Source organism: Salvelinus fontinalis, unplaced genomic scaffold, assembly GCF_029448725.1.
Source record: "Salvelinus fontinalis isolate EN_2023a unplaced genomic scaffold, ASM2944872v1 scaffold_0035, whole genome shotgun sequence".
Taxonomy (NCBI): Eukaryota; Metazoa; Chordata; class Actinopteri; order Salmoniformes; family Salmonidae; genus Salvelinus; species Salvelinus fontinalis.
Window position 1 is genome coordinate 193,300 of NW_026600244.1, and position 15,311 is coordinate 208,610.

The 15,311-nt window shown below is 51.3% G+C and overlaps 1 protein-coding gene across 1 annotated transcript in view; it reads right to left on the reverse strand.

Moving 5' to 3' along the window:
- Nucleotides 1-7,551: 7,551 nt before the first annotated feature.
- Nucleotides 7,552-15,311, reverse strand: part of LOC129842350 (grainyhead-like protein 2 homolog) — a 74,569-nt gene continuing 66,809 nt past the window's right edge. Inside the window, exons 20-23 of the mRNA XM_055910870.1 lie at nucleotides 11,476-11,567; nucleotides 9,373-9,458; nucleotides 8,081-8,139; nucleotides 7,552-7,977 (exon numbers count right to left, since the gene is read on the reverse strand). Coding sequence (XP_055766845.1) covers nucleotides 7,863-7,977; nucleotides 8,081-8,139; nucleotides 9,373-9,458; nucleotides 11,476-11,567 — 352 coding nt within the window. The 3' untranslated portion in view covers nucleotides 7,552-7,862. The remainder of the gene's footprint in view (nucleotides 7,978-8,080; nucleotides 8,140-9,372; nucleotides 9,459-11,475; nucleotides 11,568-15,311) is intronic.

Here is a 15,311-nt window from a genome sequence, read left to right on the forward strand (position 1 = left end):
TAGTGGGTCTGGGCAGGAGTGATGTAGCTGATAGGGGTGGAGGATAGTGGGTCTGGGGAGGAGTGATGTATTGATGGGAGATAGTGGGTCTGGGGAGGAGTGATGTAGTTGATGGGAGATAGTGGGTCTGGGGAGGAGTGATATAGTTGATGGGAGATAGTGGGTCTGGGGAGTAGATGATGGGAGATAGTGGGTCTGGGGAGGAGTGGTGTAGTTGATGGGAGATAGTGGGTCTGGGGAGGAGTGATGTAGTTGATGGGAGATAGTGGGTCTGGGGAGGAGTGATGTAGTTGATGGGAGATAGTGGGTCTGGGCAGGAGTGATGTAGTTGATAGGAGATAGTGGGTCTGGGGAGTAGATGATGGGAGATAGTGGGTCTGGGGAGGAATGATGTAGCTGATAGGGGTGGAGGATAGTGGGTCTGGGCAGGAGTGATGTAGCTGATAGGGGTGGAGGATAGTGGGTCTGGGGAGGAGTGATGTAGATTATGGGAGATAGTGGGTCTGGGGAGGAGTGATGTAGTTATTGGGAGATAGTGGGTCTGGGCAGGAGTGATGTAGCTGATAGGGGTGGAGGATAGTGGGTCTGGGGAGGAGTGATGTATTGATGGGAGATAGTGGGTCTGGGCAGGAGTGATGTAGTTGATGGGAGATAGTGGGTCTGGGGAGTAGATGATGGGAGATAGTGGGTCTGGGGAGGAGTGATGTAGTTGAGGGGAGATAGTGGGTCTGGGGAGGAGTGATGTAGTTGATGGGAGATAGTGGGTCTGGGGAGGAGTGGTGTAGTTGATGGGAGATAGTGGGTCTGGGGAGGAGTGGTGTAGTTGATGGGAGATAGTGGGTCTGGGGAGGAGTGATGTAGATGATCAGAGATAGTGGGTCTGGGGAGGAGTGGTGTAGTTGAGGGGAGATAGTGGGTCTGGGCAGGAGTGGTGTAGTTGAGGGGAGATAGTGGGTCTGGGGAGGAGTGATGTAGTTGATGGGAGATAGTGGGACTGGGGAGGAGTGATGTAGATGATGGGAGATAGTGGGTCTGGGGAGGAGTGATGTAGTTGATAGGAGATAGTGGGTCTGGGGAGGAGTGATGTAGTTGATGGGAGATAGTGGGACTGGGGAGGAGTGATGTAGATGATGGGAGATAGTGGGTCTGGGCAGGAGTGATGTAGTTGATGGGAGATAGTGGGTCTGGGGAGGAGTGATGTAGTTGATGGGAGATAGTGGGTCTGGGGAGGAGTGATGTAGTTGATGGGAGATAGTGGGTCTGGGCAGGAATGGTGTAGTTGATAGGAGATAGTGGGTCTGGGGAGGAGTGATGTAGTTGATGGGAGATAGTGGGTCTGGGGAGGAGTGATGTAGTTGATGGGAGATAGTGGGTCTGGGGAGGAGTGATGTAGTTGATGGGAGATTGTGGGTCTGGGGAGGAGTGATGTAGTTGATGGGAGATAGTGGGTCTGGGGAGGAGTGATGTAGTTGATGGGAGATTGTGGGTCTGGGGAGGAGTGATGTAGTTGATGGGAGATTGTGGGTCTGGGGAGGAGTGATGTAGTTGATGGGAGATAGTGGGTCTGGGGAGGAGTGATGTAGTTGATGGGAGATAGTGGGTCTGGGGAGGAGTGATGTAGTTGATGGGAGATAGTGGGTCTGGGGAGGAGTGATGTAGTTGATGGGAGATAGTGGGTCTGGGGAGGAGTGATGTAGTTGATGGGAGATAGTGGGTCTGGGCAGGAGTGATGTAGTTGATGGGAGATAGTGGGTCTGGGGATGAGTGATGTAGTTGATGGGAGATAGTGGGTCTGGGGAGGAGTGATGTAGTTGATAGGAGATAGTGGGTCTGGGGAGGAGTGATGTAAATGATGGGAGATAGTGGGTCTGGGCAGGAGTGATATAGCTGATAGGGGTGGGGATAGTGGGTCTGGGGAGGAGTGATGTAGTTGATGGGAGATAGTGGGTCTGGGCAGGAGTGATGTAGTTGATGGGAGATAGTGGGTCTGGGGATGAGTGATGTAGTTGATGGGAGATAGTGGGTCTGGGGAGGAGTGATGTAGTTGATGGGAGATAGTGGGTCTGGGGAGGAGTGATGTAAATGATGGGAGATAGTGGGTCTGGGCAGGAGTGATATAGCTGATAGGGGTGGGGATAGTGGGTCTGGGGAGGAGTGATGTAGTTGACGGGAGATAGTGGGTCTGGGGAGGAGTGATGTAAATGATGGGAGATAGTGGGTCTGGGCAGGAGTGATGTAGTTGATGGGAGATAGTGGGTCTGGGGAGGAGTGATGTAGTTGATAGGAGATAGTGGGTCTGGGCAGGAGTGATGTAGTTGATAGGAGATAGTGGGTCTGGGCAGGAGTGATGTAGTTGATGGGAGATAGTGGGTCTGGGGAGGAGTGATGTAGTTGATGGGAGATAGTGGGTCTGGGGAGGAGTGATGTAGTTGATGGGAGATAGTGGGTCTGGGGAGGAGTGATGTGGTTGATAGGAGATAGTGGGTCTGGGCAGGAGTGATGTAGTTGATGGGAGATAGGGGGTCTGGGGATGAGTGATGTAGTTGATGGGAGATTGTGGGTCTGGGGAGGAGTGATGTAGTTGATGGGAGATAGTGGGTCTGGGGAGGAGTGATGTAGTTGATGGGAGATTGTGGGTCTGGGGAGGAGTGATGTAGTTGATGGGAGATTGTGGGTCTGGGGAGGAGTGATGTAGTTGATGGGAGATAGTGGGTCTGGGGGGGAGTGATGTAGTTGATGGGAGATAGTGGGTCTGGGGAGGAGTGATGTAGTTGATGGGAGATAGTGGGTCTGGGGAGGAGTGATGTAGTTGATGGGAGATAGTGGGTCTGGGGAGGAGTGATGTAGTTGATGGGAGATAGTGGGTCTGGGGAGGAGTGATGTAGTTGATGGGAGATAGTGGGTCTGGGCAGGAGTGATGTAGTTGATGGGAGATAGTGGGTCTGGGGATGAGTGATGTAGTTGATGGGAGATAGTGGGTCTGGGGAGGAGTGATGTAGTTGATAGGAGATAGTGGGTCTGGGGAGGAGTGATGTAAATGATGGGAGATAGTGGGTCTGGGCAGGAGTGATATAGCTGATAGGGGTGGGGATAGTGGGTCTGGGGAGGAGTGATGTAGTTGATGGGAGATAGTGGGTCTGGGCAGGAGTGATGTAGTTGATGGGAGATAGTGGGTCTGGGGATGAGTGATGTAGTTGATGGGAGATAGTGGGTCTGGGGAGGAGTGATGTAGTTGATGGGAGATAGTGGGTCTGGGGAGGAGTGATGTAAATGATGGGAGATAGTGGGTCTGGGCAGGAGTGATATAGCTGATAGGGGTGGGGATAGTGGGTCTGGGGAGGAGTGATGTAGTTGATGGGAGATAGTGGGTCTGGGGAGGAGTGATGTAAATGATGGGAGATCGTGGGTCTGGGCAGGAGTGATGTAGTTGATGGGAGATAGTGGGTCTGGGGAGGAGTGATGTAGTTGATAGGAGATAGTGGGTCTGGGCAGGAGTGATGTAGTTGATAGGAGATAGTGGGTCTGGGCAGGAGTGATGTAGTTGATGGGAGATAGTGGGTCTGGGGAGGAGTGATGTAGTTGATGGGAGATAGTGGGTCTGGGGAGGAGTGATGTAGTTGATGGGAGATAGTGGGTCTGGGGAGGAGTGATGTGGTTGATAGGAGATAGTGGGTCTGGGCAGGAGTGATGTAGTTGATGGGAGATAGGGGGTCTGGGGATGAGTGATGTAGTTGATGGGAGATAGTGGGTCTGGGGATGAGTGATGTAGTTGATGGGAGATAGTGGGTCTGGGGAGGAGTGATGTAGTTGATGGGAGATAGTGGGTCTGGGGAGGAGTGATGTGGTTGATAGGAGATAGTGGGTCTGGGCAGGAGTGATGTAGTTGATGGGAGATAGGGGGTCTGGGGATGAGTGATGTAGTTGATGGGAGATAGTGGGTCTGGGGATGAGTGATGTAGGGGTGGAGGATAGTGGGTCTGGGGAGGAGTGATGTAGTTGATGGGAGATAGGGGGTCTGGGGAGGAGTGATGTAGTTGATGGGAGATAGTGGGTCTGGGGAGGAGTGATGTAGTTGATGGGAGATAGTGGGTCTGGGGAGGAGTGATGTAGTTGATGGGAGATAGTGGGTCTGGGGAGGAGTGATGTAGTTGATGGGAGATAGTGGGTCTGGGGAGGAGTGATGTAGTTGATGGGAGATAGTGGGTCTGGGGAGGAGTGATGTAGTTGATGGGAGATAGTGGGTCTGGGGAGGAGTGATGTAGTTGATGGGAGATAGTGGGTCTGGGGAGGAGTGATGTGGTTGATAGGAGATAGTGGGTCTGGGGAGGAGTGATGTGGTTGATAGGAGATAGTGGGTCTGGGGAGGAGTGATGTAGATGATGGGAGATAGTGGGTCTGGGGAGGAGTGATGTAGTTGATGGGAGATAGTGGGTCTGGGGAGGAGTGATGTAGCTGATAGGGGTGGAGGATAGTGGGTCTGGGGAGGAGTGATGTAGTTGATGGGAGATAGTGGGTCTGGGGAGGAGTGATGTAGTTGATGGGAGATAGTGGGTCTGGGGAGGAATGGTGTAGTTGATGGGAGATAGTGGGTCTGGGCAGGAGTGATGTAGTTGATGGGAGATAGTGGGTCTGGGCAGGAGTGATGTAGTTGATGGGAGATAGTGGGTCTGGGCAGGAGTGATGTAGTTGATGGGAGATAGTGGGTCTGGGCAGGAGTGATGTAGTTAAAGGGAGATAGTGGGTCTGGGCAGGAGTGATGTAGTTGATGGGAGATAGTGGGTCTGGGGAGGAGTGGTGTAGTTGATGGGAGATAGTGGGTCTGGGGAGGAGTGATGTAGATGATGGGAGATAGTGGGTCTGGGGAGGAGTGATGTAGTTGATGGGAGATAGTGGGTCTGGGGAGGAGTGATGTAGTTGATGGGAGATAGTGGGTCTGGGCAGGAGTGATGTAGTTGATGGGAGATAGTGGGTCTGGGGAGGAGTGATGTAGTTGATGGGAGATAGTGGGTCTGGGGAGGAGTGATGTGGTTGATGGGAGATAGTGGGTCTGGGCAGGAGTGATGTAGTTGATGGGAGATAGTGGGTCTGGGGAGGAGTGATGTAGATGATGGGAGATAGTGGGTGACGATGTCGTCATTTGTATCTGTATGTTTTTTTTTTATGTTGATAAAATATCAAATAAAATCTCCTATAAAACAATATGAATCTTTATTGTTTAGTGCTGCTACAGTTGTTGACTGAACTGTAAAAGCAGCAGGGCTGTGAAGCCTCAGCTTGAATGGGCTCTGTTCCATTTGGGACTCAGCATGTTGTCCAGTGTTATTTCCTCTGTCACAGAGATATTATTTCCTCTCAGTCACAGAGATCTTATTTCCTCTCAGTCACAGAGATGTAATTTCCTCTCAGTCACAGAGATGTTATTTCCTCTCAGTCACAGCGATGTAATTTCCTCTCAGTCACATAGATGTAATTTCCTCTCAGTCACAGAGATGTTATTTCCTCTCAGTCACAGAGATGTTATTTCCTCTCAGTCACAGAGATGTTATTTCCTCTCAGTCACAGAGATGTTATTTCCTCTCAGTCACAGAGATGTTATTTCCTCTCAGTCACAGAGATGTTATTTCCTCTCAGTCACAGAGATGTTATTTCCTCTCAGTCACAGAGATGTTATTTCCTCTCAGTCACAGAGATGTTATTTCCTCTCAGTCACAGAGATGTTATTTCCTCTCAGTCACAGTGATAGCAGGAGCCCAGGCGAGATGGTTGGGATCAGGACCATGTTCAGAAGGCTCTAACTGGGAGGAAACTAATGGAATCATGCTGGAGAAAGAGAGAGTCAGATCAGAGAGGAAACTAATGGAACCATGCTGGAGAGAGAGAGGCAGATCAGAGAGGAAACTAATGGAACCATACTGGAGAGAGAGAGAGATCAGAGAGGAAACTAATGGAACCATACTGGAGAGAGAGAGAGGCAGATCAGAGAGGAAACTAATGGAACCATACTGGAGAGAGAGAGGCAGATCAGAGAGGAAACTAATGGAACCATACTGGAGAGAGAGAGAGAGAGAGATCAGAGAGGAAACTAATGGAACCATACTGGAGAGAGAGAGAGAGAGAGATCAGAGAGGAAACTAATGGAACCATACTGGAGAGAGAGAGAGAGAGAGAGATCAGAGAGGAAACTAATGGAACCATACTGGAGAGAGAGAGGCAGATCAGAGAGGAAACTAATGGAACCATACTGGAGAGAGAGAGAGAGAGATCAGAGAGGAAACTAATGGAACCATACTGGAGAGAGAGAGAGAGAGAGGAAGATCAGAGAGGAAACTAATGGAACCATACTGGAGAGAGAGAGGCAGATCAGAGAGGAAACTAATGGAACCATACTGGAGAGAGAGAGAGAGAGATCAGAGAGGAAACTAATGGAACCATACTGGAGAGAGAGAGAGAGAGGCAGATCAGAGAGGAAACTAATGGAACCATACTGGAGAGAGAGAGAGAGAGATCAGAGAGGAAACTAATGGAACCATACTGGAGAGAGAGAGAGGTAGATCAGAGAGGAAACTAATGGAACCATACTGGAGAGAGAGAGAGGCAGATCAGAGAGGAAACTAATGGAACCATACTGGAGAGAGAGAGAGAGATCAGAGAGGAAACTAATGGAACCATACTGGGGAGAGAGAGAGGCAGATCAGAGGAAACTAATGGAACCATACTGGAGAGAGAGAGAGAGAGAGATCAGAGAGGAAACTAATGGAACCATACTGGAGAGAGAGAGAGAGAGGCAGATCAGAGAGGAAACTAATGGAACCATACTGGAGAGAGAGAGAGAGGCAGATCAGAGAGGAAACTAATGGAACCATACTGGAGAGAGAGAGAGGCAGATCAGAGAGGAAACTAATGGAACCATACTGGAGAGAGAGAGAGAGGTAGATCAGAGAGGAAACTAATGGAACCATACTGGAGAGAGAGAGAGAGAGAGATCAGAGAGGAAACTAATGGAACCATACTGGAGAGAGAGAGGTAGATCAGAGAGGAAACTAATGGAACCATACTGGAGAGAGAGAGGCAGATCAGAGAGGAAACTAATGGAACCATACTGGAGAGAGAGAGAGGCAGATCAGAGAGGAAACTAATGGAACCATACTGGAGAGAGAGAGGCAGATCAGAGAGGAAACTAATGGAACCATACTGGAGAGAGAGAGAGAGAGAGGCAGATCAGAGAGGAAACTAATGGAACCATACTGGAGAGAGAGAGAGGCAGATCAGAGAGGAAACTAATGGAACCATACTGGAGAGAGAGAGAGAGAGATCAGAGAGGAAACTAATGGAACCATACTGGGGAGAGAGAGAGAGAGAGGCAGATCAGAGAGGAAACTAATGGAACCATACTGGAGAGAGAGAGAGAGGCAGATCAGAGAGGAAACTAATGGAACCATACTGGAGAGAGAGAGAGGCAGATCAGAGAGGAAACTAATGGAACCATACTGGAGAGAGAGAGAGAGGCAGATCAGAGAGGAAACTAATGGAACCATACTGGAGAGAGAGAGAGGCAGATCAGAGAGGAAACTAATGGAACCATACTGGAGAGAGAGAGGCAGATCAGAGAGGAAACTAATGGAACCCTACTGGAGAGAGAGAGAGAGATCAGAGCCCTGGAGTCCCAATCTCCACCTGCAGGGGGAGCTATTCCACAGGGTTCTTTTTGGTTGATCCGATCACGACTGAGAAGGACGCAGTAAAGCCACCTTCTGGAGTGAGAGCCTCGGCGTCCAGCATTGGCTCTGAGCTACGGACTCTGAGGTGTGGCTGCCGTCCAGTGAGGTTTGAGACGAGAGGCCCCTTTACTCCCTCACAAAGGGTCAGATCTCTGCCAGCGTGACCCGGAAGCAGTCCGCTGACCTCTCGATGGCCAGGATGAAGGTGTCCTCGTTGGAATAGTGCTCTATGATATTGTCATTCATGTTCACCAGGATCCTGAGGGAGAGAAGAAAAGGTTCCTGTTTCACAAGCAAAAACAAAACAAAACAAAAGCCCCACATTTGTACAAGTATAGTCCTGGATCTGAGGAATGACTCACCCTCGGTTGTCCTGGTAGATGGTGGTCTTCTCGCGAGGTACGGCATACTTCTCTGAGATCTGTGAAAACAGTTACAGAGGACGTCACGATGGCCTGTTTGATTACAGTTGTCCAGGTTTCCAGTGTATCGACACCGAACAGAAATATGAAACGCAACATGTAAAGTCTTGGTCCCCATGTTTCATGAGCTGAAATAAAAGATCCCTGAAATTTTTCATACTCACATAAAGCTAATTTCTCTCAAATCTTGTGCACAAATTTGTTTACATCCCTGTTAGTGAGCATTATATCCTTTGCCAAGATAATCCATCCATCTGACAGGTGTGGCATAATCAACAATCAACAGCCTGATCAATCAACAGCCTGATCAATCAACAGCCTGATCCATCAACAGCCTGATCCATCAACAGCCTGATCAATCAACAGCCTGACCAATCAACAGCCTGATCAATCAACAGCCTGACCAATCAACAGCCTGATCAATCAACAGCCTGACCAATCAACAGCCTGATCAATCAACAGCCTGACCAATCAACAGCCTGATCAATCAACAGCCTGATCAATCAACAGCCTGATCAATCAACAGCCTGATCAATCAACAGCCTGATCAATCAACAGCCTGACCAATCAACAGCCTGATCAATCAACAGCCTGACCAATCAACAGCCTGATCAATCAACAGCCTGACCAATCAACAGCCTGATCAATCAACAGCCTGATCAATCAACAGCCTGATCAATCAACAGCCTGACCAATCAACAGCCTGACCAATCAACAGCCTGATCAATCAACAGCCTGATCAATCAACAGCCTGACCAATCAACAGCCTGATCAATCAACAGCCTGATCCATCAACAGCCTGATCAATCAACAGCCTGACCAATCAACAGCCTGATCAATCAACAGCCTGACCAATCAACAGCCTGATCAATCAACAGCCTGATCAATCAACAGCCTGATCCATCAACAGCCTGATCCATCAACAGCCTGACCAACTCTATGTGAAGGAGATGTGTAGCGCTGCATGAGGTAAATGATGGTCACACCAGATACTGACTGGTTTTCTGATCCAAGCCCCTACCTCATTTATAAAAGTATATTTTTATATATATATATACTATATATAATATATTTTTAGTAGTTTATATATTTTTTGTAGTTTATATATATTTAGTAGTTTATATATATTTAGTAGTTTATATATTTTTTGTAGTTTATGTATATTTAGTAGTTTATATATATTTAGTAGTTTATATATTTTTAGTAGTTAATATATATTTAGTAGTACTTACTGCTTCCAGCAAGGCCATCAGGGTGGGAGACTTCAGCATCAAGGCGTCAAACACCTCATCTGACTCCTTCCTCACGTACAGCAGGACTGTGGAAACGGGGAACAGAGCACGTGTTATGGTCAATAAGGCTGAGTGACACAATTATTTTGTTGCTTTACAGCAAACCAATTGAGATGTCATTTATAGTAGGCTTGAAACAAACATGGACATTTTCTTTATTACAGAGACGTGACTGATGTTCCCTGTAGTGGTGTAACCCTAACCCTGTAGACAGGAGACATGGCTGATGTTCCCTGTAGACAGGAGACGTGACTGATGTTCCCTGTAGACAGGAGACGTGACTGATGTTCCCTGTAGTGGTGTAACCCTAACCCTGTAGACAGGAGACGTGACTGATGTTCCCTGTAGACAGGAGACGTGACTGATGTTCCCTGTAGACAGGAGACGTGACTGATGTTCCCTGTAGTGGTGTAACCCTAACCCTGTAGACAGGAGACGTGACTGATGTTCCCTGTAGTGGTGTAACCCTAACCCTGTAGACAGGAGACGTGACTGATGTTCCCTGTAGACAGGAGACGTGACTGATGTTCCCTGTAGACAGGAGACGTGACTGATGTTCCCTGTAGGGGTGTAACCCTAACCCTGTAGACAGGAGACGTGACTGATGTTCCCTGTAGTGGTGTAACCCTAACCCTGTAGACAGGAGACGTGACTGATGTTCCCTGTAGACAGGAGACGTGACTGATGTTCCCTGTAGTGGTGTAACCCTAACCCTGTAGACAGGAGACGTGACTGATGTTCCCTGTAGACAGGAGACGTGACTGATGTTCCCTGTAGACAGGAGACGTGACTGATGTTCCCTGTAGACAGGAGACGTGACTGATGTTCCCTGTAGACAGGAGACGTGACTGATGTTCCCTGTAGTGGTGTAACCCTAACCCTGTAGACAGGAGACGTGACTGATGTTCCCTGTAGAGAGGAGACGTGACTGATGTTCCCTGTAGACAGGAGACGTGACTGATGTTCCCTGTAGGGGTGTAACCCTAACCCTGTAGACAGGAGACGTGACTGATGTTCCCTGTAGTGGTGTAACCCTAACCCTGTAGACAGGAGACGTGACTGATATTCCCTGTAGACAGGAGACGTGACTGATGTTCCCTGTAGTGGTGTAACCCTAACCCTGTAGACAGGAGACGTGACTGATGTTCCCTGTAGACAGGAGACGTGACTGATGTTCCCTGTAGTGGTGTAACCCTAACCCTGTAGACAGGAGACGTGACTGATGTTCCCTGTAGACAGGAGACGTGACTGATGTTCCCTGTAGTGGTGTAACCCTAACCCTGTAGACAGGAGACGTGACTGATGTTCCCTGTAGACAGGAGACGTGACTGATGTTCCCTGTAGACAGGAGACGTGACTGATGTTCCCTGTAGTGGTGTAACCCTAACCCTGTAGACAGGAGACGTGACTGATGTTCCCTGTAGTGGTGTAACCCTGACCCTGTAGACAGGAGACGTGACTGATGTTCCCTGTAGACAGGAGACGTGACTGATGTTCCCTGTAGTGGTGTAACCCTAACCCTGTAGACAGGAGACGTGACTGATGTTCCCTGTAGTGGTGTAACCCTAACCCTGTAGACAGGAGACGTGACTGATGTTCCCTGTAGACAGGAGACGTGACTGATGTTCCCTGTAGACAGGAGACGTGACTGATGTTCCCTGTAGTGGTGTAACCCTAACCCTGTAGACAGGAGACGTGACTGATGTTCCCTGTAGACAGGAGAGGTGACTGATGTTCCCTGTAGTGGTGTAACCCTAACCCTGTAGACAGGAGACGTGACTGATGTTCCCTGTAGACAGGAGACGTGACTGATGTTCCCTGTAGTGGTGTAACCCTAACCCTGTAGACAGGAGACGTGACTGATGTTCCCTGTAGTGGTGTAACCCTGACCCTGTAGACAGGAGACGTGACTGATGTTCCCTGTAGACAGGAGACGTGACTGATGTTCCCTGTAGACAGGAGACGTGACTGATGTTCCCTGTAGGGGTGTAACCCTAACCCTGTAGACAGGAGAGAGATGAGGCTGTTTTAATAACCACCCACCTCTCTTCCGGGTTTCTGGTTTGAAGTGTTTGACAGGAAGCGGACAGCCGTGTTCCTCAGCAGGTCGTGACACCCTCTTCATCACGACACCCCTGACACACAGGAATACATCAACGTTGAACAACCAATAGGAACCAATTTAAGGGTTTAACAGCAGCCAATCAGCAGCCCCTAACTCCTCATCACCCCTGACACACAGGAATACATCAAAGTTTAACAACAACCAATAGGAACCCATTTAAGGGTTTAACAGCAGCCAATCAGCAGCTCTAATTCCTCATCAGTCCTTTAACGTTGTAAATGAAGACCAACTAGTGAGAAATAGTCACATTGAGGAGGATTTCATTACATGCTGTTTAAATAGAGACATCAGAACATGGCCGTTATGTCACCATGGAAACATGGCCATTATGTCACCATGGAAACATGGCCATTATGTCACCATGGAAACATGGCCGTTATGTCACCATGGAAACACACAGCAGCTTATCGAAGCAGCCAATGGAATGTGTGGAATTGATATTCTTCCAACCCTCTCTTCCAACACTCTCTTCCTACCCTCTCTTCTACCCTCTCCCCTACCCTCTCTCCAACCCTCTCCAACCCTCTCTCCTACCCTCTCTCCTACCCTCTCTTACTACCCTCTCGTCCTACCCTCTCTCCTACCCTCTCCCCTACCCTCTTTTCCTACCCTCTCTCCTACCCTCTCCTCCTACCCTCTCTCCTACCCTCTCTTCCTACCCTCTCTCCTACCCTCTCTTCCTACCCTCTCCCCTACCCTCTCTCCTACCCTCTCTTCCTACCCTCTCTTCCTACCCTCTCTCCTACCCTCTCTCCTACCCTCCCCCTACCCTCCCTCCAACCCTCTCTTCCAACCCCCTCTTCCAACCCCCTCTTCCTACCCTCTCTCCTACCCTCTCTCCTACCCTCCCTCCTACCCTCCCTCCTACCCTCTCCCCTCTCTCCTACCCTCTCTCCTACCCTCCCCCTACCCTCTCTCCTACCCTCCCCCTACCCGCTCTCCTACCCTCCTTCCTACCCTCCCTCCTACCCTCCCTCCTACCCTCCTTCCTACCCTCCCTCCTACCCTCCCTCCTACCCTCTCCCCTCTCTCCTACCCTCTCTCCTACCCTCCCCCTACCCTCTCTCCTACCCTCCCCCTACCCTCTCTCCTACCCTTCCTCCTACCCTCCCCCTACCCTCTCTCCTACCCTCCCCCTACCCTCCCTCCTACCCTCTCTCCTACCCTCCCTCCTACCCTTTCTCCTACCCTCTCTCCTACCCTCTCTCGTACCCTCCCCCTACCCTCTCTCCTACCCTCTCTCCTACCCTCTCTCCTACCCTCCCCCAACCCTCTCTCCTACCCTCCCCCTACCCCCCCTCCTACCCTCCCTCCTCCCCTCTCCTACCCTTTCTCCTACCCTCTCTCCTACCCTCTCTCCTACCCTCCCTCCTACCCTCTCTCCTACCCTCCTCCTACCCTCTCCTCCTACCCTCTCCTCCTACCCTCTCTCCTACATGAAATCGTATTGAAATGTGTTTGTGTACACCCCCAGGAAGACTATGACACCTGTTTTTACATGTTCTGTGAAGTGAGCACTTAGATAAGGTAATTTTAACGTTTTCATTAATTCATAGAGTGTTTGGGAATGACGTAGTGTAACGGTTGTCAATGTCGTTCTCCTCCTCGGACGAGGAGGAGCATGGATCGGACCAAGATGCGGAGTAGGAGGTATTCATGATTCTAATGGCAAACCAACAAACACTACAAATTAACAAAACAACAAACGTGACTAACCTGCAACAGTCCTGTGTGGCCCAAACGCTGACACAGGAAACAAACACCCACAAAACACCAGTGAAACCCTGGCTGCCTTAGTATGACTCTCAATCAGAGACAAACGATACACACCTGTCTCTAATTGAGAATCATACCAGGCCGAACACAAAACCCAACATAGAAATAGAAAACATAGACTGCCCACCCAACACTCACGCCCTGACCAATAAAGACATACAAAACAAGAGAAAACAGGTCAGGAACGTGACATAACCCCCCCCTTAAGGTGCGAACTCCGGGCGCACCAGCACAAAGTCTAGGGGAGGGTCTGGGTGGGCATCTGACCACGGTGGTGGCTCAGGCTCTGGGCGAGGTCCCCACCCCACCATAGTCACTCCCCGCTTCCGTATCCCCCTCCCAATGACCACCCTCCAACTCAACCCACCTAAATGAAGGGGCAGCATCGGGATAAGGACCAGCACCGGGATAAGGGGCAGCAGCTCCGGGATAAGGGGCAGCAGCTCCGGGATAAGGGGCAGCAGCTCCGGGATAAGGGGCAGCAGCTCCGGACTGAGTGGCAGCTCCGGACTGAGTGGCAGCTCATGACTGGGTGGCAGCTCATGACTGGGTGGCAGCTCATGACTGGGTGGCAGCTCATGACTGGAGGGCAGCTCATGACTGGAGGGCAGCTCATGACTGAAGGGCAGCTCATGACTGGAGGGCAGCTCATGACTGGAGGGCAGCTCATGACTGGAGGGCAGCTCATGACTGGAGGGCAGCTCATGACCGTAGGGCAGCTCCTGACTGGCTGGCGTCTCTGGCAGCTCCTGACTGGCTGGCGGCTCTGGCAGCTCCTGACTGGCTGGCGGCTCTGGCAGCTCCTGACTGGCTGGCGGCTCTGGCAGCTCCTGACTGGCTGGCGGCTCTGGCAGCTCCTGACTGGCTGGCGGCTCTGGCAGCTCCTGACTGGCTGGCGGCTCTGGCAGCTCCTGACTGACGGACGGCTCTAACGGCTCGGGACAGACGGGCGGCTCTAATGGCTCGTGGCAGACGGATGGCTCAGACGGCGCTGGGCAGACGGATAGCTCAGACGGCGTTGGGCAGACGGATGGCTCAGACGGCGCTGGGCAGACGGATAGCTCAGACGGCGTTGGGCAGACGGATGGCTCAGACGGCGTTGGGCAGACGGATGGCTCAGACGGCGTTGGGCAGACGGATGGCTCAGACGGCGTTGGGCAGACGGATGGCTCAGACGGCGTTGGGCAGACGGATGGCTCAGACGGCGTTGGGCAGACGGATGGCTCAAACGGTGTTGGGCAGACGGATGGCTCAGACGGCGTTGGGCAGACGGATGGCTCAGACGGCGCTGGGCAGCCGGGCAGTTCAGGCACCGCTGGGCAGACGGCAGACTCTGGCCGGCTGAGACGCACAATAGGCCTGATGCGTGGTGCCGGAACTGGAGGTACCGGGCTGAGGGCACGCACTTCAGGGCGAGTGCGGGGAGGAGGAACAGGGCTCTGGAGATGCACTGGAAGCCTGGTGCGTGGTGTAGGCACTGGTGGTACTGGGCTGGGGCGGGAAGGTGGCGCCGGATATGCCGGACCGTGAAGGAGGACACGCGCTCTTGAGCACCGAGCCTCTCCAGCCTTACCAGGTTGAATGGTCCCCGTAGCCCTGCCAGTGCGGCGAGGTGGAATAGCCCACACTGGGCTATGCAGGCGAACCGGGGACACCACCTGTAAGGCTGGTGCCATGTACGCCGGCCCGAGGAGACGTACTGGAGGCCAGATACGTTGGGCCGGCTTCATGACATCCGGCTCGATGCCCAACCTAGCCCTCCCAGTGCGGCAAGGTGGAATAGCCCGCACTGGGCTAAGCACGCGTACTGGGGACACCGTGCGCTTTACCGCATAACACGGTGTCTGACCAGTACGACGCCCTCTCACTCCACGGTAAGCCCGGGGAGTTGGCTCAGGTAACCAACCCGGCTTCGCCACACTCCCCTTTAGCCCCCCCCCCCCCTCCAAGAAATTTTTGGGTGAGCCTCTCGGGCTTC